Genomic DNA, 26080 nt, shown 5'->3' on the forward strand with positions numbered 1-26080 from the left:
TGATCTTGGTTGATTTTGTTTCTCAGTCAGATGATGGGATCAGGTGCAGAGCAGATAACCAGAATCTCAGTTTCCCTCTCTTACATAACAGAAAATATGTAGCTCAAAGTGCCAGTATTAAGCATTCCTTATTGGGCATGCTAAAACTCCGACTGTACAGTATGTGTTGGCTTCTCCTTTACTTACAAAAACATACCGAACTATCAAAAGGATGCTTGCACTGTTGTGCTTTAGAGTGTCAGGTCTTTGCATCCTCTCCTGATGGCCCCGGGGTCCTGATCTTCTGCCTGGGTGAAGAGCTGGGTGCCTGAAGTGGGACGGGCAAAGAGGGGAAACTCTGGCCCCGTCCCGTTCTCCACTTTTAATGAGCACTCCGATCATGCAGGAGTAAAAGTCCAGGTGGAACAGCTCAGCGCTTGCACACACGCCTGCTGGACCAAAACGTTATTTTCAATGAAAACGTGAGGACTCGGAGAAAAACTGCGCAGGGAATTAGTCTTTTTTTTAACTCCTGGAGGACTATTTTACCTTATCAGGTAAGTTTACCTTCATTGCTTTACGAAGATGAGGATTTTGAACAGAGAGCTGAAATTCAGCTTCACATATGAACTGGGGGGGTTTCGTTTTTTGCTGCTGCGTGGCGTGAATGATTTATCCACTTTTTTAAATGAAGCGTAATTGCGCGTAATTGATGCGTCAAAGCGAGTGTTTGTACTTTGTATCATCAAGTCTGCTATAAATTTTAAGCAACACTAAACGGTGTTATGGCGTTTGCAATTTATAGTATGGTTCATTTGAGCTGCGATGATGAGATTTATTTGACAGGCTGCCCAAATAAGCGCACCGCTGCTTAAACTCTGTTTGTTTTGCTCTCTGTTTACTTTTCTTAATTTTGCTCTTTTTTTTTAGTCAACACCCCCTTACACTTAAATAAAGGGAGCTTTTTAGCTAAATGAACTCAGCTTGTCATGATCACTCATACTGTAGCCTTCAACCTCTAAACGATCTGTGGGAAATGATCCAGCTTTTATTTGTTTAAATTTCTACCCGGCTTGCCCCAGCCTTTATTTTGAAATGACTCATTTTGCCAGCGCAATAATCAGCATATGAACCCAAGAGGTAAATTCTTCAGCTTTTATTTTTATTTCCTGAACATTTTGTTTGACATGTCTTTGTGTGTTCTTTCTGACATTTCCTCTGTGGTTTTGAAGCAGCCTGATCAAGCACAGGTGGTCTCTATACAATATGTCCAGCAGGACGCTGCAGGCTCTGGCTTGCACTCAAGCTGGTGCCAAGAATCAAAGTAATTCAGCCTGTTCTGTGCTTGATAAACAAATACTGTCCCAGCTGCAGCCCCAAAAAGCAACAGAAATGACCTTGTAGGGACATGTTGGCTTTCCCGTGTGTCTGATCTCTCCTATGGTTCTTTAGTTGGCTTGTTGCTACAGCACTTGGCACATCCCACATGCTTACAGTACATTTTTGACACCTGAATGAGTGGGATTTAACACTCCCTGGCACTGGATGTGTGTAAATACTGTCTCACTAGCAGGCAAGCCATCACTCAGGAACACTGTGAAACAGAGTTCTAGGCAGGTCATGATACTCAAATAAGCCTCAGTCCCCTTTGGTGCTTTCTCTTATTGCATTTACACTGGCCACCCCAGACAAGGAATGCGGGTGGAGACGGAGGAAGATTAAAATACAGTCTTTGTGTTTTGGCATGAAGCTGCATGGCTCTTCAGTTCACCATTGCTGTTGAAAAATATTACATTTTCAGTGCATTATCAGTGCTTATCATCAGCTACCTTCAAGCACTCCTGTGGTGCACTAGTCACAAGTGTGTGTGTGTGGTCCTATTGTGTGCTGGTCTTTGAAACAGGCCAACAGCCACTGAACATCCTGTTTACATTATAGACAATGTATACCTGTGTCACTACTACCAGGTGTGATTTTCATCCTGCTTTATCAGATTTTTGGTGTTTATGCACAGTGATGTGTATTGTAGTCACTGTGGAGAAAGTGGGTATATAATTTCATATATTCCACTGGCTTTTTGGCTGATAGGTAGGTAAACTGTGGACATACAGAAAAAAAGATGGCTATATCCCATATACCTGCATATACCCTCCAGTACACCGCTGCTTATGCATCGCTAGAATTTTGCCTGCAGGAGCTGAAAATGTTAATTTCACTGCAACAGCAGACCGATAACCTTTGCACTGCTTGGTCTTGTAATCTTAGTTAAGGTTGTGCATGTAATCCACATTGTAGTGAGAATGTTACTCTGAATTGTATTGCACTTTAAGTCCTCAAACTATGTGACCTGTCTGAGCTGCTGGGTTTGAAAGTGACTGAGGGGCCCTGCATAGAAGCTTTCATCTTTCGCAGTGGCTGTAAAAAAATTGCATTGCTTATTTTTGCAAACGTTGTCACAGTGATGTTTGTTTGATTTGTGTCCCCACCCAGCAGAAATGAGATGCAGAGATGCTCAGTTTGGTTAAAAATAAAGCATACTGGAGCTGTAGAGGCCAACTGAAGCTGTGCTATAGATATGACCCGTGCCTTATCTATAGTTTAACACAGGTGTATGCAAGATATACAACACCTGACCCTCCCCATTTGTGATTTATGGTGGTGGTAAGTGGTGGGTCTGGAAGCCCTCACATGCAGTGGTGTTTCCCAAAGCTATCTGAGCATGTGATAAGTTATCTCAGATCTCAGTTTCCGTTTGTTTATTTTTTCCTTTTCTTGAATGTGTGTGAGAGTGAGTGTGTGCGTGAGATTGTGTCTCTACAAGTGCCCTCAGGATCTATTATCTACTGTACAGGAAACTCCCTTCAGTGTTTGTCAAAGGATATCATTTGCCCCACCTTTCACTGCCTGGAGGAGGCAGCATTTAGAGGCTCAAACTGAGAACACAAATTAAGAGGTCTGAAATTATTGTCATTTTTTGCACATTTTGTTTTTTCCAACAATGATGTCATGTTTCTCTCAAAGCACTCTTCAGAGGAACAATCATTGGCTTCTTTTTGAGTATTAGAGGGAGCTCTACATCGGGGAACTTGGTTTCCTCGGTCTTGCTTTCCATGCAGGTGTATGACAGATCAGTTCTGTAGTTTGCAGTGAAGCGCGCTGACTCACCTCTCATACGCTGCAGGTCTGTCTCCTGTACTGTAGTTGAACGTATCTGTCCCAGCTTGTTCCCAGCCTCAGATTTCTTCCCCCGCGAGGACAAATTGTAGTCCTGACTGCGCAGCAGTGATCCATCTGCCTGTCAAAGCACAACACTGTGGAAAAATCATGTCAGTGCTCATGAATGTCAGATAAAAATGTAGAGCTGCATCAGGGGAAGTCCTATCACTGCCAACTGCAGCTGTATTAATGTTTGCCTTAACAAGATATGTTATGTTTGCGGTGTGTGCTCACTCTAATAATACCATCATTAGACCAGAAATCTTTCAGTACACAACAAGCACACTTTATATAGAAGCTGTAACAGAGAACTGCAACAATGGCTGTTGGTCATAACTGTAGTCAACAGGCTTACACACTAATGTTTACCAGCCTGGCAGCACTGTGATACCTAATAGCAATGTGATGAAGATTTAGCAAAGGATGCTATTGTTTAGGAGACAGATGGCAATTCACTTGCATTTTTAAGGAATTGCTCAACATTTTTGGGAAATGCACCTACTACTTATTTTCTGGCAGAGAATAAAACATGTATATCATAGGCCTATCTGTATAGTAAACGTCAAGCTACAGCCAGCAACTTAACTTAGCTTAGCATAGAAACAGGGGCAAACGGCCTGGCTCTGTCCAAAGGATATGAAATACAAAGGTTATTATAACACTTTTTTTAATCAGTACAAAAAAATTAAGCATACAAAACCCCCCAACTAACCAACCAACCACATAAACAACAACAGAAACAACACAAAACATGCTGCAGTTTTATGGGGGTTCATGTGCCAGACCATTTCTTGGCTAAACACAGGAAATTCCAAAGGGTCACTGTAAGGTTGCCAGGTAACCTTCGAAGACTGCAGTCAGTAACTGCACCTCGCCAGGCGACAGCATCGCACATAACCTCCCTTAACACCACAACTTGCTGTTTTACACTTGTATGAATTAAAATAAATAATGTAAAATGAATGAGTTAGCTTTAGAGGAGCTGGTAGGCAGATTTTGTCAGATCAGATCTTTCAAAATTGGTAAATTAGGCTAACTGGTTGCAAGCTAGCATTAAATTTAGCAAGAGTGGTATATGGATGTATCAAGAAAATCTGGTTTCAGCATGGAGGCAGGGCCCTGCTCATTCCTATGACAGATACCCTGGTACCCAGATCTTTGGCATTATGGGTCCCATACAGCATGCACACTGTGCCCGCACAGGTAACTTCCGCCGGGCTTCAACTTTATAGGAAGTAACTGCCTCCAACGCTGTACCCAGGCCTCTTTACAGCTATGTCAAGAATACAAATAAGCATATTTCCCAAAATGTCAAACCATATCAAGTGTTTGGGCCAGACAGAAAAATTTAATTTGGAGAAACTGTGAGAATTTTCCATCACTGCCAGCTTTGAGCTTTATTGATAATTGACTTATTTTATTTGATGACTGAAAATGGTTATAGTTTCAGTCTGACCTCCAGCAGTTACAATAACTGAGGATATAATGACAATATGACTTATTGCTATTTCTTTTTTTAAACCTTTTTCTCATCTAGGTAAGTTTTGTCCTACTCACTGCAGCAGTTGAAGGTTAAAGGTCTTGCTCCAAGGCACTTCAGTAGCTGTATTGACACAAGGAGGCACCCAGATTTATCCTCCTGGCATCCAACCTGTGATCTCCTGGTCACAGAACAAACACATATATACTTTTACATTGTGTTTTCAATACTTCATATTGCTAACACACACAGTGTGAACTGCATCACACCTGACCCAGCCTCTGAGGTCGCTGTATGATCACATGTTCCCACTTGATCAGATTGAACCTGCTGGTGTGTGGCAGCAGTGACAGGCGTGACGCCGCCCTCGTGGGAGGTACAGCATTCCTCTGTTAACAGGGAGGCCTCAGTCATCACATCCTCGATAAGGAGCTCCATCCTACCGCCTCGGGACGGGTCTCATATTTAGTTCAACTTCCAGCCTGTGAAAGACTTTCTCTCGCCATCTGTCTTTGCTGTTGCAGCGCTATCTTTACCACAAGAGACCTGCAGTGTCTGGAATGACGTCTCGGTGACCCGCTTCTGTTTGAGGTAACAGACTTGATTTATGTCTTTGAGCGTATATCTTCTGAATCGCAATGACAGACACAAAGAAATTTTCTGTCGACTGTAAACAGACTGTATTTCAGCTTGATGTGGTTGTTGGTGTCAAACAAAGGAGACATATGAGCGAACACAGTTCCCCATTCCTTACACATTAAATTGCGTCTGTGTGCTCTCTCTAATTGAGTCTGACTCCATAGATAGAGGGAGGGCTCCTACATGCTGTTCTGTCTCAGCCCAGATGTTTGCTGCAGAGCTTCTGATCGGCAAATATTTCAGCCTTTTGTGACCAAAATAACTGGAGCAAGAAACATTGTGCTTCACAGAAACACAATCCATGTTTGATCAGACTGATGTTGTCGTTATGAAAATGTGCGTTACAATAAATGTCTTCAAAGTGTTTAATTGGCCACATTTGGTGTGATGAGTCATTCAGCTCTCTGTAGTCCTTGGTCTGCTATTCATTCAAAAATCTCTGGAAAGTGTATACCAGTGGCATAAGTTTACTCTGTTTTGTTTCCAGATGTACACCACTCAGAAATGTTGAGAAAGTGTCCAATGTTAGTTCTAGTGTGTATGCAGGAAGCAGGAAATGAGTCACAGAGTATGACAGTGATATTCTGCTTCTTCTCTTCTCTCTTAGGTTGGGAGGTTAGACAAGGACATCTGGCTGACCTGCTGAACCAGCGCACCACTCATCATGATCAGAGCATCACTCACTGCCATCTGCCTCGGTGAGCAACCCGTCTGTCACTCCGCAGGAGTATGCTGGTTTTAAATACATCATCCTCCTCCTTTATATTTCCAAAATACTCCCTCTGACTCTGTTTTCTGTACGTTCACACCATCAAACAGCAGCATCATCCTCTGTCATAGAGGTTTTGTGTGTACAGTAAACACACTGATGATTATGTTACTTTGTCTGCTATTATGTGTAACTCCCTCTGCCTCACCCGCAGCGCTCCTCCTGTCCTGTGCTTGCCGGGCCAAGCCTAACGGAGCAAAGAACAAGAAACCAAAACAAGGTAGACATCATCAACAAGCAAGCCTGTAATCTCCATCAGTGCCGATGTTATTGTATCCACTGCAGTCTCATTTAAAGGTCCGTTGTGTAGGATTAAGGGGGATAGATTGGCAGAAATGGAATGAAATATAATGAGTATGCTTTCTTTAGTGTATAATCACCTGAAAATAACAACTGTTGTGTTTTCCTTAACTTAGACTGAGCTGTTTACATCTACAAAGGAAGCAGGTTCTCATCCACTGATTCCACCATGTGGCGCCCCCATGTTTCTACAGAAGCCCAGACTGAATAAACCAACATGGGCTTCAGATGGGAACATACCTGTTATGGCGTTTTCACGCCAGCCAACGGCCAACATAATTAGCAGCCCCTCAGTGACAAACAGCGACAGAAAAACACAGTTTTTTTTTTTTATTGTGAAACGTCTTTATTTTGTGTTTTTACCAGTTTAAATCACCTGGCTTGTTTGTTTAAGAAAGGGGGAGACCTCTGCAGTTAATTCAACTTCCAGTAAAAATCCCCTGAACAATGAACACTGATGGAATTATAATCAGGAGAATTTTCAGCTGTTTGTAATGTGCAATCCTCGCCAAAAGATGCCACTCAATCCCTCTTAAATGTACACACTGCTACTTTAATGAACTTAAAAATGTTGACTTTCTAACCCACTTAAATCGTGTAAAAGCTTTCACTATTCATTCATAGGCTGGACATGAACATAAGAAAAAGATCTTATGATGTAGAAAATATACTTTCTGGAAAAATCTCAGGTAGAATTAACTTGATGCATGAAGTATTTTGGCATTCTACTAACAATTATTGTCATTAACAATGGTTGTGCCCATTATTTTCTTGATCAATCAAACATCTGGTTCATAAACTGCCATTGAATGACCATAATGATCCCCTAAGTGATGTCATTAAATTGCTTTCTCACCCAAAACTAAAAGGGCGTGTGGGATTTAGCGACATTTAGTGGTGAGGTTGCAGATTGCAATCAACTGAAACTTCTCCTGTGTGCCAAGTGTGTCAAAGAACTATGGTGGCTGACACGAGAAAACAAATGGTCCTATCTAGAACCAGTGTTTGTATTGTCCATTCTGGGCTATTGTAGACACATGGCAGACTCCAACAAAGAGGACCCACTTAATATGTAGATATAAACAGCTCATTCTGAGGTAAAGAAAACACAACAACTCTTAGTTTCAGGTGATTACAACCTAATGAAGGCACAGTTGTGAATATTATATACCATTTCAGCTAATATATACCCCCAAAATCCTATACATCGGACCTTTTAAAAATATTCAGTTAACTAACCCATAACACAAAGACAAGCAATAAGTGCTGATATTTGAGAAGCTGGGGAACAGCATTCATTGATGCCGACCTGTCTTCCCACAGTTGTTCCAGCCATAGAGTGTGATGTCAGAGCTGGGAAGATCAATCTCCCAGAGTTCATAGCCAAATGTCCTGCACACTGTAAGGAGACAAAGCAGCAAGTCTACGGGACGGGCGTGTTTGCCTCAATCTCCAGCATCTGCAACGCAGCCATCCACAGGTTAACAGCGGAGTGATGGATTTGAAATAAAGCTCATGTCTTTGTATCCGTCGTCATATCTCATAACAAATTTTGTGTTCACAGTGGGGTCATCACCAATGCAGGAGGAAAGGTGATAGTGAGGAAAATGGCCGGGCAGAACATTTACAAAGGCAGCAATTCCAATGGAGTGCGCTCTCTGTCTCTACCTAAATGGAGGGAGTCGTTCGTTGTCTCAGGTATTGATGATGAAGTAAACAATGTTAAACACAGTTCTTTTGTCCTCTAACCAACTGCTGACTCTGTTATGTTCCAGTGGGGAAGCCCAAGAAAGGAGTGATCTACCCATCGACTCTGGACTACGTCCCCTCAAGACCAACCTACGTGAAAACAAGTGAGAAGAGATTTATTTTTACACTCACACCATGTATCTTACATGTTAATATGATTTTTTGTGCATTGTGCAATATTTTCTAAATAATTTTGGCCGACTACCAATGCAGATACCGATATAGGCACATATATTTTCCAACTAACTGCAGAGAACATCAAGTCTATCCTGTCGTGGAATTGACATATTACACCTGCTCTTATCGTAATGGCGCACTAGTGGCAGATGCAGACGTGATATAACATACTTTTCAAAATATATACATATACTGGGCTTAACAAAAAACTTCTTGAACCTAGGTTACATGTAAAACATGCCATATTTATTCTTATATGTTACTGGTGTTATTTTTATTCTTTATCTGTAGCAAATTTTAAACAAAACTATAAAATATATCCCACTTTATCAGGCTTGGATGATATGTCACTACAACAATCTTGACAATGCCTAAAACCAGGGCAAAGTCGCATAATCAAAGTGTCATTTTATTGGCCTATCATATCTGCAAAAATGTTCATTTTGGACCTATGCCGATATTTCAATTGAAAGCGGTTAACTGCCGATACTGATGATGTGCCAATATTATCGTGCATTCCTTGTTTTTAAGATGTCTAGGCTACATAAAATGGCAGATTCAAATGCATTTGAATTCACTATATTTTAAAAGATAGTTAGTACTTTTTGCCACCCCCAGAAAATGTTTATAGCAAGATGGGTTGACGTAAAATCTTGGGGTGACACTCTAAAACCAAAAGCCATTACTGAATTTCAGGAATTCTTTATGCTATTGAAGCACTACGGAATTATGCATCATTTTCCCATTAAAATATAGTTATTGAAACAAAGGTTAAGAGGACATTGGTTAAATGTAGATATAACACAAAAAAATCACACTCCAACCAGTTTTAACCCAGTTTTAACAAAATAGACATCTTTTGGCCTACATATCACCAGATCAATTCATTCTTGGGACAAAAGGTTACAACTCAGACACCCCTGCACTTGAGTCTGGCATGTTGAACTTCGCTCAGGTTGAATGAGGGGTCGTTGTGCTGCTGTCTGGTGAAGAATGTCAAGAATGCATTACAACAGGGGTTACTGTAGACGCTTTTCCTCCCCGTCCATCCGTCTTGTACGCGACCGCCTTAATCTGTTGTCTCCTTTCAGGTCAAAAGGAGGCCAAATTGCCTGCGGTTACCACAGTGCTGCCTACAACGGGAGCACCTGAACCTACCACAACTATAACTCCTGAACCCACCACCACCACCACACTGGCTCCCGCCACCACAACCACCACTACACCTCCACCACCACCACCCACTACCCCCAAGCCTCGAGCTGCTGTCCATAAAGTCAGGGATGCAGGTGATATAAACACACTACAACATTCATAATTTTTGCATACATACATGTACAAAAAGCTGATTCTTTTGCTCCAAATCAATGGATCCATGTATGTTATGTGGAGGATTGTGTATTTACTTGGATGCAGGATGCTGTTAATGATCCAATAATACCGATCCACACAGAAGATCCACTGCAGCCAATGTGCCGCTTAGCTGCCGTACAACTAACATTAGTGGCTTGTAATGAGAAATGCCATTTGCCCGAACAAGCTTTCATTTGTGTGAAACCTGAGTGATGAAGACGAATGATTGCAGTTGGTAATTACAAGTCACAACTGCAATTATGACAAATTACAGCGGGTCTGTGATGAAGTTATTGCAGCGCTGCTTAGTCGCTTGACTGACTGCACTGTATATTTGATCACCAGACCTTTCATCACTCTTATGAAATGAAAACATTATCAGACGGCAATCACTGTAAGTCATCTGCCCTGTTTTGGACAGAAATGCTGCTACAGTGAGTAGACAATGCAGCAATATCTTAAGGTATGTGTGTAAATGAGATGGGCTCCGTGCCAGACAACTTTCCCACCGTCTCTCTGTCTCCTTCATTCTCTGTAACATTATCTCCCTCCTCTCCATATTGGCACCCCATTTGTCTTTCTTCTATCTAGGCAGCAGTCACCCATACCTTGCTGCAGTGGCAGCCGCAAGTTCAAGTAAGTGAAGCAAAGCAAACAGGGGTCAATGCTGATTTTCCTTTTTCTTTTTTGTTTATTTGGTGGCATGAGAGGTTTTGCTGTACTCCAGGATGTGTGCTCAGATAGGTGTTTACATCAAGCATGGGGTGTCTGCATTATTGTGGTCCTATGGGAATCATGTGAACCAGGATTCATCATGCATTCTGTATTAAAGGTGTCAGTCGTTCTGCTTTCAAATCAAGTTTGTCTTGGTTAACAGCAAAACTTGTGTTTGTAACTTGTAATTATTAAGTGAAACAGTTCACTTGTTTTAAGCCAAAAACTTAAAACAGTATGGTCTTGGCATGAAGGTTGTTATCAGCCCATTAAAACTGTTTAGGTTAAAAAATCCCAATGTGGTCACATTTAGGAAAAGAAAAATCATGGTTGGCTTAAAAAAAGGTACATTTGTTACATTACTAAAAGGAGCAGTGTTCATGATTCAGTGGCATACAGTGGTGAGGTTTGCAGATTGCAACCTATTGAATACTGACAAGTGCCAAGTATGAACTTCTGGTTTGAATTTCTTCAGTTTTCATTGTTCAGGAGGTGTTTATTGGGAGCTGAATTAGTCACAGAGGTCTCCTCCTCCCCAAAACAAATGGACCAGGTGATAAAAACTAGTAAGAACACTGAAAGAAGCAGTTTGACATTAAAATCTGTTATTTTCCAGTGCTGTTTGGCTCGGTTTGTCCGTTCTGGTCTACTGTACAAACATGGCCTTGCAACATCCTTACATTGATATAGGAACAGCTCATTGTAAGGTGAAGAAAACACAATTCTTATTTTCAGGTGATTACTAAAGAAAACACAATTATATCATATTGCATTCCTGCCAACCTTTCCCCTTAAATCCTACAAACTGGACCTTTTATGTGACAAACTTATGTGGCTCACTTAAAATAAGCCAACATTGACTTTTGGTTTTATACCAGGCACTAACAGGGGTTTCATGGGTCCTATGTTTGTTTGACCCATTACTCCACCCCAACCTCTTTCTTATGCAAACTTTGTTGCTATTTATACTGCAACTGCTGATTTTCCCTTTGTTCTCGTCATAATTACTTAAGTCACTAGAGATAGCAGTCTATGCTCCTGATGACTTAAAAAAGTAACTTAATGGGCTGGTAACAGCCTTCTGAACCTACTAGTAGGCACAGCAGAACTCCTCTAACACATATCTATGAGGCTGATAACTGATAACACCCATTCAATCGAGTAGTAACATTTACATGTGGTGGACCTGGGCTGTAGGTTTTTACTAAATCTCAAACTATGTTGAATTTACTACATTTGCATCTAATTTACATCCATAAAAATGTTGTCTAAATTTGCCCACACTCTGTTATTCTCAACACTGGTATAGGACAGTCACAGAATGGTCAAGGAAAGAGTCCCAGCCAAGGTACGTCAATAATCTCACTGATTCTGCAGGTCTTGCAGTGACGTTTACACCATATATTACAATTTGACTAAACCGTGGCATTTCTTCAAAGTATTCAGAGGAAGTGGCTATCCGAATAGATACCCACAACGTGCCAGCGCAGGTAAACAAAACTTTAATCTTCCAGATGTGTCTTGTTCATTCTACTTAACCAGAGATTGTCTCAACATTTGCTCTTTGCTCCATCTTTTTTCTGTACTGATATAACTCTGCATGCCATTGCCGTTCTGTATGTGCGCAGCTGCTTTAAAAGACTTTTACGAGTTTTCTAACATAGGGCCGGACCAGATTGTTCTGGAGAAGAAAACTTCTGTTCTGTTGTCTGTCAAGGTCAATTTGTAGCCCAATTTGTCTTTTAGCCTAAAATGTTATTTCATGTTGTCTCGTAATACGTTTGTTTCCCAATCTTGGTCCCAGGTCTGCGCAGACCAGAGGCAGGATCGGCTATCAGGAGACAGCCATCCTCTCCAGTCGGCCCAGGTCAGCCTCTTCATTAACACACACACACACACACACACACACACACACACACACACACACACACACACACACACACACACACACACACACACACACACACACACAGAGTAACAGGTAGACATGGTGGGACTGACAGGGTATGCAGGTCAAGGGTAGCAGGGGGGACAGATGTCTTTGTTGGAACAAGAATCCTGGACACGTAGACCGCTGTAAGTCCGACCCTCGTCTCTAAACCCATAAGCCCCTGTGATCTTCACCCCTGGGTCACCACTAATCCACTCCATCAGCCATCTCAGCTAACATTCCTTTCACGATAACCGCTGTTCCCTGTCACCAGGCACATCCTCTTATTTTCATTTTCCGAGATGAAAAGAGGCAAATGAAGCTATGGGCTAACTCCTGTAAACACACCCAGCATATATCCTTTTGTTTTTGATATCATGCTGCGGAGAAAATGCCTTCAACTTCACCCAAAGCAAAACAGCTGGGCTGCATTTGTGGATGAAGCACACGAACTGAAGCTCTCTTCTGCCCCCCTTCTCACTCCTTTTCCACTCTTATTCTATCTGCCTGTTTCTCATTGCTACAAACAGCTTTTAACAGGGTTCAGCCGGCTCCACCCGAGCGGACTCCAACCATGAGCCAGTCAAACCCCGGTAAGTATCTCCAGACTCTGAGTGGGAGTCCTCAAACTGCACTAGTAGACACATTCACTGACGTAGAGGAAGTAGACAGGTCTGATCAAACAGCGGAACAAGTGGGGCAATAAAGCCCTGGTGAGATGTTTCATAAAGCGGCGCTAATGTTTACCCTCTGTGGGATGCTGTGGTTCAACGCATGGCCAGTCCTCTATAAACGTCCAGGAGAAATACATACTTTTCCTGAACTCAACATGAAAAAAAGGAGCAAGTGAGTATGTCGATACGGCTCAGAGATGAGCGACGATGTGATATCATCGTCATGAATTCATCTTGTGCCATATCTCCAGTACTGAGACAGCAGAGAACTTGCTCTTTTAGATAAGACCTCGATGAGAAACGTGCTCTGTCAGTACTGTAATAACATCTTATGACAGATCCCATCTGGTTTGGCCTCTTCGCCTACCTTGTAAATGCCTGCAGAGAGGGAGAGACGGATGAAAGCAGCAGTACCAAGTGGCCTGGTGCTGCTCCCAGAGAGAGACGCATGACCCAATCCACAGCGCTGCTGCAGGATCTGGGTCCACTCTCCAGCCTGTCAAGAATAGAAAGCTCTCGCCGTTCAAACCAGGCTAGGTTTGGCTCGCTGAAGAATGTGCTTCTCTTTTAGCTTCTGTGGAATGCAAAACCAAAGATCCCTAAAATTAGACAAGCTATATCCATTTAGATGATGCCGGATTGTATGAAATGATTTCTAAAATGCAGCCTGAGCTGTTTCAAGCTAGTACATCATTTATCTGACTGACCTGTTTGCGCTGAGCATGTGTCTGATCACTGTAGCAAGCAGCTATTCAGATAATAAAGTGATACTTTATTGATCCCCTTAGGGAAATTCTTTAAGCTTAAGGTCAGAGGACAGAGGTCAGGATCAGCTACACAGCAGCGCCCCTGGAGCCAGCAGGGATTCAGTGTCTTTCTCAAGGACACTCCAGCAGGGTGGATGCTTGACGACTTTGGAGTTTATGAGTTGAAGGGTTTTCGCACTTTGCCACCCAGCTGCCAGATGTTTGAATTTATTGCTCAGCTTTCTGGAAACGTTACGACCCAGTTTAGCCTTGCATTTGTAATGAGATATGCCCACTAGACAACAACAAAGATTCACGAAAAACCTCAAAAAGTGCCAGGATTCTGGTTGTTGGTGTTAAAATGCAACCAAATATATTTTATGACTTTCAGAGAAATTGCATATTACCAGTGTTTCTGCAGAAATACTACACTGCAAAATCTGACAAGTTGACCTCACTTAAAATAATCTTAGAAACTGATTGCCTTTAAAATGGAAAGTACATATAACTATATCTTAATTTACTTTGTATCTACTTGATAAGTTACCTCAAGATTTAGCTGTATTTACTTAATTTTGTGAAGGTGTTGCAACTTAAAAATGACCAGTGGAATTATCTTGTTCTTTCTACATTTTAGCAACTCCAGTAAACTAAGTTAGTCTGACTTAACTTGACCATGACAAAGAAGATTTTGCCAATGATGAACTTAGGAGATCTGCAAGTTCTGTTTTCTTAACATGTCAACGAACATACAAATATGATTGACTAGTTTGCAAGCAGCAGAATATATAGCTCAGTAAACTTAGTTTACCTAAGTTAATAAAGCTGATTTAAATGAACTTGTCATTTTTAGTTGCATCAACTTCACAAAATCAAGTATATATAACTACATTTTGAGCAAACTTAGCAATTGTATGTAAAGTAAACATAAATTAAGACTAATAGTTATATTTAGTTTTTCAAGGCAATTGGTTTTCTACATTTGTTGAAGTAAAATCAACTTGTCAGATTTTACAGTGTGTATAGCAGACTAAGCTACAACCAAAAAATAAGACTCAGTATCTCTGATCCTGCTGTGACCTTTTGACCGCAGTGACAACTGAAGTGGCTATGATCAGGAGAGTTAAACTCAATCCTTTTAAAGCACCTGTTTCATCAGAAAAAACAACACTCCTGTCTGCCGTATAGCACTGGGCCTTTGACCAGCAGCAGATTAAGCTAATCTCTGCGTCCTACTATCTACACTGTCCCTCGTTTGACACCAACTTTAGAATAATACTCCCACGCTTCGCTGGGCCGCTGGCTGGGCTCTCCCAGCCCGTCCTGGTCAACAAAGGCCCTGCTCACTAGCTGCCACTGGATGGGAACCTCAGAGCCCGGCTGTGTGTTTGTGTAAGCTACCATCCACCGCAGGGAGGGGTTAACTGAAGTGTGTTGTCATGGCGCAGTCAGTTTAGACAGATGCGATGCAATGTTGTGGTTTTGCTCAGCTGTTTGGGCATTTGGCGTTCAATCATATTTCAATTAACCTCGCGCCATGCAAGAGTCTGGCCAAACTAACTGCTTGATTTTTTGTCATGTTGTAAGTCAAAACTTTGAGTCTGTGTGAACAAATTGTGACGCCAAGAAAAAGAGCAGGTAAAGAATAGAGAAATGAGAAACACATTTTCTCCGTTGGGCTTCCTCTGTCTCTCTCTACCCTAGAAAGCCTACGGCCAATCTTCACTAAAACAACCTTTAGTCGCTCAGTCACTGTCTGTCTGAGGGACTACTGTGTGTTTAGTGTCTGACTCAAGGCTGAACATCTTGTGCATACCCCACTAGTAACGCAGCAGGTTTAGTGGAGGTCACAAGTATGCTCCTCCTTGATGCTTGTCCTGAACACAGCTTTCTAATCTTCCCCTGCACAGCTTTTCCCAGAAGGGATTGGGCGCCTCCCTCATTTCCTCGTCCTGATTGGTTCCCCGGAGCTCGACGCACAACAGGTACCAAATAAAAAATAGCACATCCTTCTTTAACAATTGATAAGCTTTTTTTGATTTAAAGGTAAATGGTTTCTTTAATGTTCAAACCGACCAAAGTAAAACTGGTTGTGGATGCAATATTAAAGATATACACAAGCTTTTGATATATTAATTCAAAGACAAGTGTATCACCTTATGATTATAGGAGATTTCTAGAGTTCACTTATAGTCAGTAACAATGTTGCAGTCTACTCTATAGAGATCAATAAAAGGGAAATGGAGAAGAGACACTTTTGAAGTCAGTTTTGGAAAAAAACATCTCTGGATGTAAACAAATTACTGAATATGACAAGTTATCATATATCTGGTCATTTATTTAGACATTTGCATTTGTCTCCCATATTAAAAACATCAAAGCAGTAGAAAACTTTTAGGATATTTTGACCGATGATGCAAAAAAAGGCACAAACTGGCACATAAAAAACCACCAGAATGTGAAAAAATAAGAGTTTGACACCCAAAATTTTATAACAAAGGACCTACGCCCTTGAATTTTAGAAACATCAGCAAATTTGTCAAATGTTCACAAGTTCCCAAACACATGCATACTCACTAAAACCTTATTATTTATCACACTTCTGCATACAAGCAGCGCACATGGCGAGCACGTGTGTTTGAACTCTTCACGTGCATTCCACTGAGTGACGTTCAGACACACTCGCCCATGTACGCTCCTCTTCATGCTGTTAGACACGTCCATGTGTTTGGGAAGCATTGACTGGATAAATGAGACTTATATTACACAAGTTGTGTGAGAGAGTGTGTAAATGAATGTTTTGATATAGTTTTACTGTTGTTAGACTCGCCCCCCCCCCCTTACTTCAGTTCATCAAGAATTTTCACCGTTTTTGGCTTCTTCCTTGAATGTGGAGGCATGCGAGAAAAAAAAAGTGTGCTTTATGAATTCAACATGACACAAGTAATTGATATACAAATGATCATATTGTGGGTGAAGCATTTATTTAAAATCTACTTTAATGTCTGTCAAAAAAAAAAAAAAAATCTGCAGCCATGCTAGCATCTCAGTGAGACTTAACTTGAGCTGAATGCTAACATCAGTGCAATAACACCTTCACAACGTGGATGTATTCAGTCTTCTGCTTACAATACATCCATCTTTTCCAGAGATAACACTAACATGTATAATGTTTACTATGTTCACCATCTTATTTTACTATGCTAACATTTGCTAATTAGCACTAAATGCAGTAGAGGGTGATGGTTTAAGGCAATTGCCGAAATGTAACCCTTGTAGTTGCTGATGCCTTTACGTTCTCTGCTGTACATTCAGATATTAGTTATGCAGCTCCAGACTCAGGATACACGTGGACTGAGACAGACACACCTGATATTTCAGGTAAGTCATAGTCTAACATTACAGTTTGGTATGTGCTGCCCCCCTTCATTGGGACTGGTTACTACACCTTGTTTGCGTTTATGTTGCATGTGCAAATACAGCATGCTGTGACTGATACAGTGAGGTATCTGCTGACCATGTATGTGTTGAATTGGCTCCAGCTGTAAGTACATGCAATGTGTCTCTCAGGACATTGTCTTTACATGCCATCTGCCTGCCATATGAGAGATTCCTGTGAAGTGCGGAGGAGAAGAGCATAGGGAAGGTTTATTGTTTGTGCATGTGAGAAAGAGAGAGACACTGTGAGAGATAATTCTGCACAAAGCCGTTGTTTTCACTGGTCTGGGATTGGTTGGGAAGAATATGTGACCAATCACAACCATGGAAATATGTGCTTTTCCGTCTTAAGTTCATTGTGGGAATACTAACGGGTTTCAAAACATCCTCCTCTAGCTCGGGATCACAGGCCTGATATCTCTGAATATGAGCGCTGGTTTTATAACTATGGACCGTACCGTAAGTGCTTTTCTATTCCATTTACTGGGAACTAACAAGTCTTGGGGTGCAGGTTTTAAATTGTCATGTGTACGGACTATGATTTTGTAGATGTGAAACTTGTTTTCTCTCAGTAGCCCTTTTTACACAGAGATCACGCTATAATGCCACTACAATGTCCCCTCTTTATGCCGCCTTCGAATTTTTACACAGAACCAATGACGGCATCATGTAGCTCCAATGTGTGATTTTAAACAGCATGCCGATATCATGGAACCAAAAGAAGCGTGACATTTAACACAACAGCATCTGCCTCTGCCCGGTTCTGGCTGACTGTGTTCTCAAGTGACGCTACCTGGGCACGTTTCGTGGACACACATGGTGTAATCTGCCGGTGTATAATTACAATGCCACCAGTTCTGTCCGGGCGCATTCTCAGCGGATGCTAGGAGGTGACTTTTAGCATCATGCTTGTATGCCGAAAGCACTGACAAAGCGGAAGTATTCGAAAAGTTCCTAATTTTGTCCCCAGTAGGTGGTCATTTACAGTCGTTGTCCTTTTTTTTTTTAACTAGCCACTAACTGCTATTAGCTGCTTTTTACATCTCTCGCAGTGGGTAGCACTCACATTGTCAAAATGTCACAGCCATCATGTCCATGGTCTCATCCTGCCAGCTGTCCTGTTTATACAAAACACTGTTTCGGAGCCGTTATTACCTCCCACGGCGGCTTAAAAGGCGAGACCACTCTGCCCCCGCACTCCGTGATTGTAGCTTTTAGACAAAACAGCGAGGCGACATAAAGGTGGGACATTTCCGCCTTGAAAAGGCAGTGTTAAAGAGGCTAGTGACAAAACTTCTCAGACATGACCTCATGTTCTCATTTTATTTTCAGACACAGGACTACATTGAATTCTTTGTTTGATTTGGTGTTTAAATTAAATGTTCTGTGTCATTTTTGAGTTGTCTCCCGGCAAGAAAGCGAATAATCATATTTTCCAAAAATGTTTAACTATTCCTTTAAGTGTTTCGACAAGACAGCGCATTTGATTTGTTTTTAGTCACAGCCTTAACACAACCACTTACAATATGGCCCACTGACAAAACACAAAAGGGCATGCAAAAAGCCCTCACTTTCAGATTACAGGCCACGCTTCCGTCTGTTTGATGACACAGCCGAGCTTCCAAATCTAACTAGAAGGGACACGGTTTTGGAAAACCGAATGGCTGAGCCATTTCCAGCAAGCACCACAAAAACACCACCACACATCCAACCAAATGAGACATGGAGCCGATGCGAGCAGGCTGTACGGCCATGGTGTGTTTGCCTTTGTTTCACGTGTCACAGTCTGTCATCATTGATAATGTCTTCACTTTTAGCACCTCGCTCCACTGACTCAGATGTCAACCGTAAAGTGCCACTGGATACCCATACTAGAGGTGAGCGGTGGTTGCCATGGCTGCAAACACCTATATGAAAGCATGGACATCTCATTTATTATTTATGAAGCAATCCTATTTTTTTTCTGTCAGTTGCTCTGCTTTTCAGTTAGTTGTGGGATTCTTCCTAACTGCTGCTGCGTTAGTTTTCTAATAATGAGCTTACAAAATACAATTGAATATTTTCCATTTCACAACAAAGAAATCAGCTTTTTTTTGGCTAGCTATCATGGTGAGTCTTGTTAATTAGTTACTTGCTGCTTTGAGGTAGAAATGTGCTAATGCTGAGCTTGTACGTTATCATCTATGCAGTGGAGCCAGTGGATGCCTGGAAACCAGACGCAAACTTTTATGAATCAGGTGAGATAACTTGCACTGCTCCTTTTTCTGCCCCTCGCTTTGCCAGTATGTCCTTATTTCTGACGGACGGTACACACAAACCAAACTGAGGCCATCCGAGGAAAAGCATGTGGGTTTCTTCTCAGTCTGTAATTGAAGGGATTGTGAGTCAAAGTCAAATGGCATGGTTGCTTCAGGATAAAATCAGTTCCTGTATGGTGTGATCTTTGCCACAACAAATACTTGCTTACGTTTGCGAGCTCTGGAAAGTGGACAGTTGCAGAAAATGGACATTTTTGCCAAACTTTCAAGTCGATTCTGCAAAAGTAAACCTTTTCTATTCCTTTGTAGTCGGGAAGTCGAAAATTTAGGACGATCTATTTCCAACATGACTAAATTACCTTACATGTTTAAAGGCAATGGCTATCAGTTAGATTTCTTTTCCACTATTCCATATAAATGCTGTGTGATTAAAGAGATGGGATTTCTATAAATCTGAAAATGCATATGATTTTTAAAGGACACATAATGTCAAGTGAAATGTCCTGTTTGAAGTGTAAAGCAGAATAGCAGGAATCTCTAAAAACCTGTGTTTCTTGATTTTCAGGCTTCAATGTGAGAGAGCAGGAACCTGCTCCCAGAGCACCTGAGGCTGTGTCACAGGGAGACCCAAGTATGTTCCTCACACTTCATTAAAACCACTATGTTCAAAATGTATGCCTGATCATTGCGTCTTTCAAATTGTGAATCAGATTTTACCAGTCCAGGTAAGATTTGGTACAGAACAATCATTTCAGTGTCCCATTAAAGGTACCCTATAGATTTACTTTGGATGACAAACAGTAATGTTTACATTTGTTGATTCTCCACAAAACACATGTGGACTTTTAAGGTGGACAAGCTACTCTCATTGTTGTGACAAACTAAGCTGCTTCTAAACAGATAATAGAGAGATGTTTGTCCGCTGAGTGTCTCCTGAATTAAGGAGATCATTACTGATCCCCACTCAAATTTGTTTTTATTATTACTCTAACTGCTATTTGGTATTAAATTATTGATGTTGGGTTAGGTTCAATTGATTGTGCAAATTTGTTATGTGAAATTGTTAGTAGTGTTTTGCACCTATTTACATATCCAAGTGTACATTAGATTGTAGAGAGGTAATATATATTTAATTTAAGGTCCAAGTTTGCCTTTGCAATAAAAACCGAAAGCCATTCTATCACATCGTAGACTACCGTTTTGCGATTTATTTTGAAAAAAGTATTGGCTCAGGCACCATTTAGGCAACGGCATAATTTTAAAAGCATCATTTTTGCAATAGTATCGGGAAAAAAACAATACAACATCACCCAACTTTATTCATCGTTTTTACAAGCAGTGTTAGTGTCACAATAACGACTAAAACACTACCTGTAAAATGTTACATATGCCCCCACGTGCAGAAAGTATTCTAACACCATGTGGGATATGAGACCCATTTTATTTTACACATAATTAAAGATCTATGACTGCGACAAATATGAGTCTGAAGCCCTTCTGGTGTCAGTAGAAGTGCTAAATATCTTCAGGTAGTCCAAAATAAAACTCACAAACTACAGCACCACTGCTGGAAAAAAATCCTTGGCTGAATCACTGAAAACATTACTCTAAACCACTACCAACGGCAAAAATAAATAAATAAAAACTTAACAGGGTGCACTTAATGTTTGCTACACTGACCTTTTTGCTAATACTGCTGCACGATGCCAAAATTAAATTTTTTAAATGCCACAAATTTAAAAAGCTACAAATGTACGACCAAACACATGATTGAATCTGCCCTAACCCCCGTGGTGTGTTCAGATTGTAAGGTGGACCTGGCCTTCCTGATGGATGGGAGCTGGAGCATCGGGAAGAGGCGCTTTAAGATCCAGAAAGACTTCCTGTCTGAGGTGGCTCAGGTCATCAACGTGGGTGTGGCTGGACCCATGATGGGCCTCATCCAATACGGGTACCCTCACTGTTCCTGTTGTCTAACCACGTACCATTTTTAGATAATAAAAGATAATAAAGTTGCTTGTTTTTTCTAAAGGGATGATCCGGTGACAGAGATCAGTCTCAAGTCTTACACCAGCTCCAGGGAGGTGAAGTCAGCCATAGATAAGATTTCACAGAAGGGAGGCCTCTCCAATGTAGGTGAGTGACCCGCTGCCAGCTACAGTAAATGCCTCCGAACAAAAGTGTGAAAGTGAAAGGGATGCAATTATCGCATGGTTTACTATCCAGGCACATTCTCACATGCAAGGATAGAATTAAGTCTAAATTTGCTGCGAGACACTGTTTGCTAAATTATAGTCCTGCTTCTGAAAGCCGTGTTTTTCCTCCGCTCCGACCAAAAAGCAGTTGGTTTTACCAGCCCATGGGGGTCAGCTGTCAGAGTGCGGGTGCTGTTTTTCTGCTTTGGCTTGTGCGTCAGCATGATGCATGCACTGCCACATGAGTCTTTATGACTTGCTAAATTTTGCATTCACGTAGAACTAGTGTTGTTTGTGTTTGCCCAGCAGTGCTCTCTAATCATACGACAGTGAGAGTGGTTGTAAAAGCTTCCATAATCCGCAACTAAGCCGTCGGCCATTGTTCAGACCACCACCTAGAATATGACAGACTGCATGATGGGATATCACTATTTTTGTGATGATTATACAGTTCTCGGATGTATATTTGTACGCAGGCTACTATGTTAAGTTTATGAGGCATACAGTAGTTTTTTTTAATAGTTCTGTGCTAATTGGTTCGGAAATACATACATCTCCCAAAAAAATGCCTATTGTATGTACATAATGAGCATTTTCAAAAGTCTAGTTTTCCAGTTGTCCTCTTATTTAATTTTCTATGTGTATTTTTATTTGCTGAGAAACAATTTTGTGAACAACAGATTGGTTCTACTCTCTCTGCATGTTTTCTCCCGAATGCATTCCTGCATTTCAACCACAGACTTGTATAGAAAGCAAATGTTGGATCATTTTAACCGTCTCCCTGCTGCCCCCTGGTGCACTGACAGGAAAAGCCCTCTCCTACATCAACAAGCACTACTTCAGTGATGCAAACGGAAACCGAGGTGGAGCTCCGAACGTGGCCGTGGTGCTGGTGGACGGCTGGCCCACGGACAAGGTGGAGGAGGCGTCTCGGCTTGCACGGGAGTCCGGCATCAACATATTCTTCGTCACCATTGAGGGCCCCGATGACAACGAGAAACAAAACCTGGTTGAGACCAACTTTGTTGACAAGGTGGAGTACTTCACCCAGAAAATGACCATTTGTATAACAGTTAGTCTTTCCAAGATACCTTGAATTCATGGTGAGAACTTTGTTTATCTTTCGCCTCCACAGAAAACAGCAAATATATTAATTTATTGATTGACTGGGGTCAAAGATTAACAACAAATTATTAAATCATCAAATTATATCATTACCCCTTGTAGATCCACAGTTATTGTTTGATAATTTTTTGACAGTTCTTTTTTATTTTGCTTCAAAAATTAAGATATACATTGATATAAGTCCAAAATATCATTAGCAAAGATAAACTGCTAATTGTTTGTAGTACACAGCACTGATGACAGGCAAACAGTTACCCATGAATACTCTGCAATCATTTGACGTAGTTAACCTACGCTAAATCAGTGTGCCTTCCAAATTTATGTTTAACATCAGAACATGATGTATAAAACTAAGAATCTGCCAATAATTATTATTTTTTAGCACAGTATTGTATGCGCCATGAAAAGGTGTGTATATACCTGGCTAATTTTACGCAATGTAGAAGACGGTCTTTTTTAGCTAAGGGGTCCTTGGCCTGAAAAACGCTGAGGACGCCTGTTTTATCACATGCCATTTTGAATAAAAGTGTGTCCTTCATCCTACAGGCTGTGTGTCGGACAAACGGCTTCTTCTCCCTGCCCGTTGCCAGCTGGTTTGCTCTGCGGAAAGCCGTACAGCCCCTGGTGAAGAGAGTGTGTGACACCGACCGCCTGGTGTGCAGCAAGACCTGCCTCAACGCCAACGACATCGCCTTCGTCATCGACGGCTCCAGCAGCGTGGGAACCGGCAACTTCCGCACAGTGCTGCAGTTTGTGGCCAACATCACACGGGAGTTTGAGATCTCTGACACTGACACGCGGGTCGGAGCTGTGCAGTACACCTACGAGCAGAGGCTGGAGTTTGGCTTCGGTCAGTACAACAACAAGGCCGAGCTGCTGAACGCCATCAAACGCATCAACTACTGGAGCGGAGGGACCAGCACCGGAGCTGCCATCACCTACGCCGCAGAGCAGCTCTTCAGCAAGTCCAAACCCAACAAACGCAAGATCATGATTGTCATTACAGACGGGCGCTCCTATGATGACGTCAGGGCACCTGCGCTGGCTGTCCACCGCCAAGGTTAGAGGTCAAGATTTAAGAGATTTCCAGCTGATTATGATTATTTCCTTGCATTTTTAAAACACTTTCAAACCTTATTACAAAATGCATATTCCTCTTATATCAAAGTAAACATTTTAGCTCCTTAAAAACTCCTGCAATGGCTGTCCATCGCCGAGATTAGAGGTTAGAAGATTAGAGATTAGAAAATTTTGGAGATTTTTAGCAGTTTAGGTCAAGTCAAGCAGTGATTATTTACTTGCATTTGCAGAAGATTTTGAAAATTCACTGAATAATACAAGAAACACACACTCACCTCATCTAAAACTAGACTTTTTAGCTTGTTAACAACTCTGAAGGAAAAGCTTTGACCCGGAATCAATTATATACTTACACAAAAAGTCGTTTCCTGGTGTGTGTCAGTCCACAGCGAGGTGTCACGCAGTGTGTGTTTGATGTGACAAACACACGTGAGGTCTATGTGTGTGTGTAATCTGTCCCTTCCTGTGGTCTAGGTGTGATCGCCTACTCCATCGGCATCGCCTGGGCAGCCCAGGACGAGCTGGAATACATCGCCACGGACCCCGACAAGGAGCACTCCTTCTTCGTGGACGAGTTCGACAACCTTTACAAATTTGTACCCAAGATCATTCACAACATCTGCCAGGAGTTCAACTCCCAGCCCAGAAACTGAGGACTGGACGGGTGGGGTGGTACTGAGAGGGGACGCTGTGATCCTGGGCTGTCTCAACAGAACTGATTGTAAATTTACTCACTCTGTCGCCCAGATGGTGGGGCTGGATTGGCTGCAGCGCCCCGTGTTTGATCAGGGAGGAATCTGAATTTAGGTGAGGATTGAGGGTTTGGACAAAACAAATCTTAAAGTGAATAATTCGGTCTCAAATATACAGATGGTGCTGAGGGTAAAGGGTTTGCATTCACAGTGACGTATCGACATCTTGTGTGCTGTGGTGCCAACTGTTGGTGCCATAATGAGAAAAAAGTATTCCTAAGCTTTTAATTACTGTGCTAATAAGTCACCCTTTATCTATGGTTTTTTAAGTTGTATCTGAGGGTTTTATTTATGTTAATTGACTCTTTATAAATCAGTTATAAGCCATAAATCAGAATTTTGTGGTTAATAGTACCATATGTTATAAAACTGCATGTCAGCACTATTTTTTTCTGATTAAGTTCAGTCACACTTGTTTTATCAAAGTTCTTTTGAACATATAAATACACATTTTAAAAAATCATTCATAATTTCTGTAAATTCAGCTCAAAATTAAGGACTTGGGACTTGAGTCAATCTTGTCTTAATACTTAAGTGTCAAGACTTGAGAATAACCTCTGACTTGCAAAACAATGACTTGATCCCACCTCGGCCTCTGATCTTCCGGGAAAGAGCTGCAGAACATCTGCACCGAAATTCGTGTATCTGAAACTTTTCGGTGGTTACTAAAGACATATTCCAAATGACAAGCTTTTAAAAGTGAAATGCTGAAGGAGCCACAGGGATTTTTGGCAACCCAAAAGTTAAAGCCCTCGTGTACAACTTACAAACCTTTGCATAGGGTGCAGCATTAGGAAGCGGTACCAAAAAGATTAGCAAACATAAGGCTGCCTTACTGGGTTATGGTGCTTGCTGAGAAATGTAGATTTAAAGCATGCCTAGCACTTCCTCTTATGGCTTAACATACTTCATAAACTTAATAATATGGTTCTTTTTATACAATTCTCTGTAAAGAGGATATACTTTCTTAGAATTGGTGCATTTTAATCTTCCTAATAGGAGAGATTTGATAGTAGGGACATTGTTGAAGTTCCTCTCAAAGACTATGGTGCTGATGTCGCTGTTGGTATGAGTCGTGAAATCAACATGAACAAAGACGAGAAGCGAGGAAAGAGGAGCTTGTATAACTTCGTATAGAGTGATGGCGGATCACAAATGCGCTTCTCTGGCGTTGAAGCCGTTCATCTCATCACTCTTGTTTTCTAACAGCGTGGCTGCTTCTAACACTGCAGGCATTTCTCAGTTTTGTTTAAAAAGAGTATTTATGATTTTCTTCCTGTTATGTCCTGTTTGTACATATGCATAATAAAAGCCTTTCGCTAATAATAATGTTCATAATTGATCAATATTTTTTTTTTTTGCAATTTGTAATAAAATAAAGAAAAATGAAGAGAACTTAAAAGTGACAGTTTTCTCATTCATTTTTGTTTGGGTCAGAATCACACCCCTTTTGTGCCTTTTAAATGAATCAAATCTGAACACAGACAAGATTCACATAGATTCAAA

General features: G+C 41.3%; 1 protein-coding gene and 1 long non-coding RNA gene across 12 annotated transcripts in view; one reads left to right on the forward strand and one right to left on the reverse strand.

The window, feature by feature from the left end:
- Positions 1 to 26080, reverse strand: part of LOC148187715 (uncharacterized) — a 28924-nt gene that overhangs the window by 1494 nt on the left and 1350 nt on the right. The window contains exons 3-4 of the long non-coding RNA XR_015778357.1: positions 4753 to 4856; positions 3145 to 3290 (exon numbers count right to left, since the gene is read on the reverse strand). This is a non-coding gene — a long non-coding RNA (uncharacterized LOC148187715). The remainder of the gene's footprint in view (positions 1 to 3144; positions 3291 to 4752; positions 4857 to 26080) is intronic.
- On the forward strand, positions 56 to 25976 carry vit (vitrin). Of its 11 annotated transcripts, XM_042502830.2 has the most exons (24): positions 56 to 536; positions 5200 to 5266; positions 5922 to 6012; positions 6238 to 6303; positions 7707 to 7863; positions 7948 to 8081; positions 8159 to 8236; positions 9401 to 9598; positions 10254 to 10298; positions 11686 to 11724; positions 11816 to 11866; positions 12181 to 12243; positions 12837 to 12899; positions 15637 to 15711; positions 17042 to 17107; positions 17561 to 17623; positions 18982 to 19041; positions 19354 to 19401; positions 19988 to 20053; positions 21226 to 21373; positions 21455 to 21558; positions 22424 to 22650; positions 23289 to 23802; positions 24297 to 25976. In XM_042502830.2, exons 3-24 carry the CDS (start codon positions 5979 to 5981, stop codon positions 24473 to 24475), a joined length of 2478 nt encoding a protein of 825 aa, XP_042358764.2. In that variant the 5' UTR covers positions 56 to 536; positions 5200 to 5266; positions 5922 to 5978; the 3' UTR covers positions 24476 to 25976. The 11 variants fall into 11 exon arrangements, with proteins under 11 accessions (XP_042358764.2, XP_087942228.1, XP_087942227.1 ...); XM_088086102.1 differs by lacking the exon at positions 17561 to 17623; XM_088086101.1 differs by lacking the exon at positions 12837 to 12899.

The sequence above is a fragment of the Plectropomus leopardus genome, chromosome 13 (genome assembly GCF_026936395.1).
Source record: "Plectropomus leopardus strain MGB_pleo_1.0 chromosome 13, ASM2693639v1, whole genome shotgun sequence".
Classification (NCBI taxonomy): Eukaryota; Metazoa; Chordata; class Actinopteri; order Perciformes; family Serranidae; genus Plectropomus; species Plectropomus leopardus.

Excerpts from the sequence above, each read along its gene's own strand:
- vit (XM_042502830.2), top strand. The coding sequence starts at position 5,979 with ATGATCAGAGCATCACTCACTGCCATCTGCCTCG. Across the intron at positions 17,624-18,981 it reads TTATAACTATGGACCGTACC|CACCTCGCTCCACTGACTCA; the intron begins GTAAGTGCTTTT and ends CTTCACTTTTAG. Across the intron at positions 22,651-23,288 it reads AGACCAACTTTGTTGACAAG|GCTGTGTGTCGGACAAACGG; the intron begins GTGGAGTACTTC and ends TTCATCCTACAG.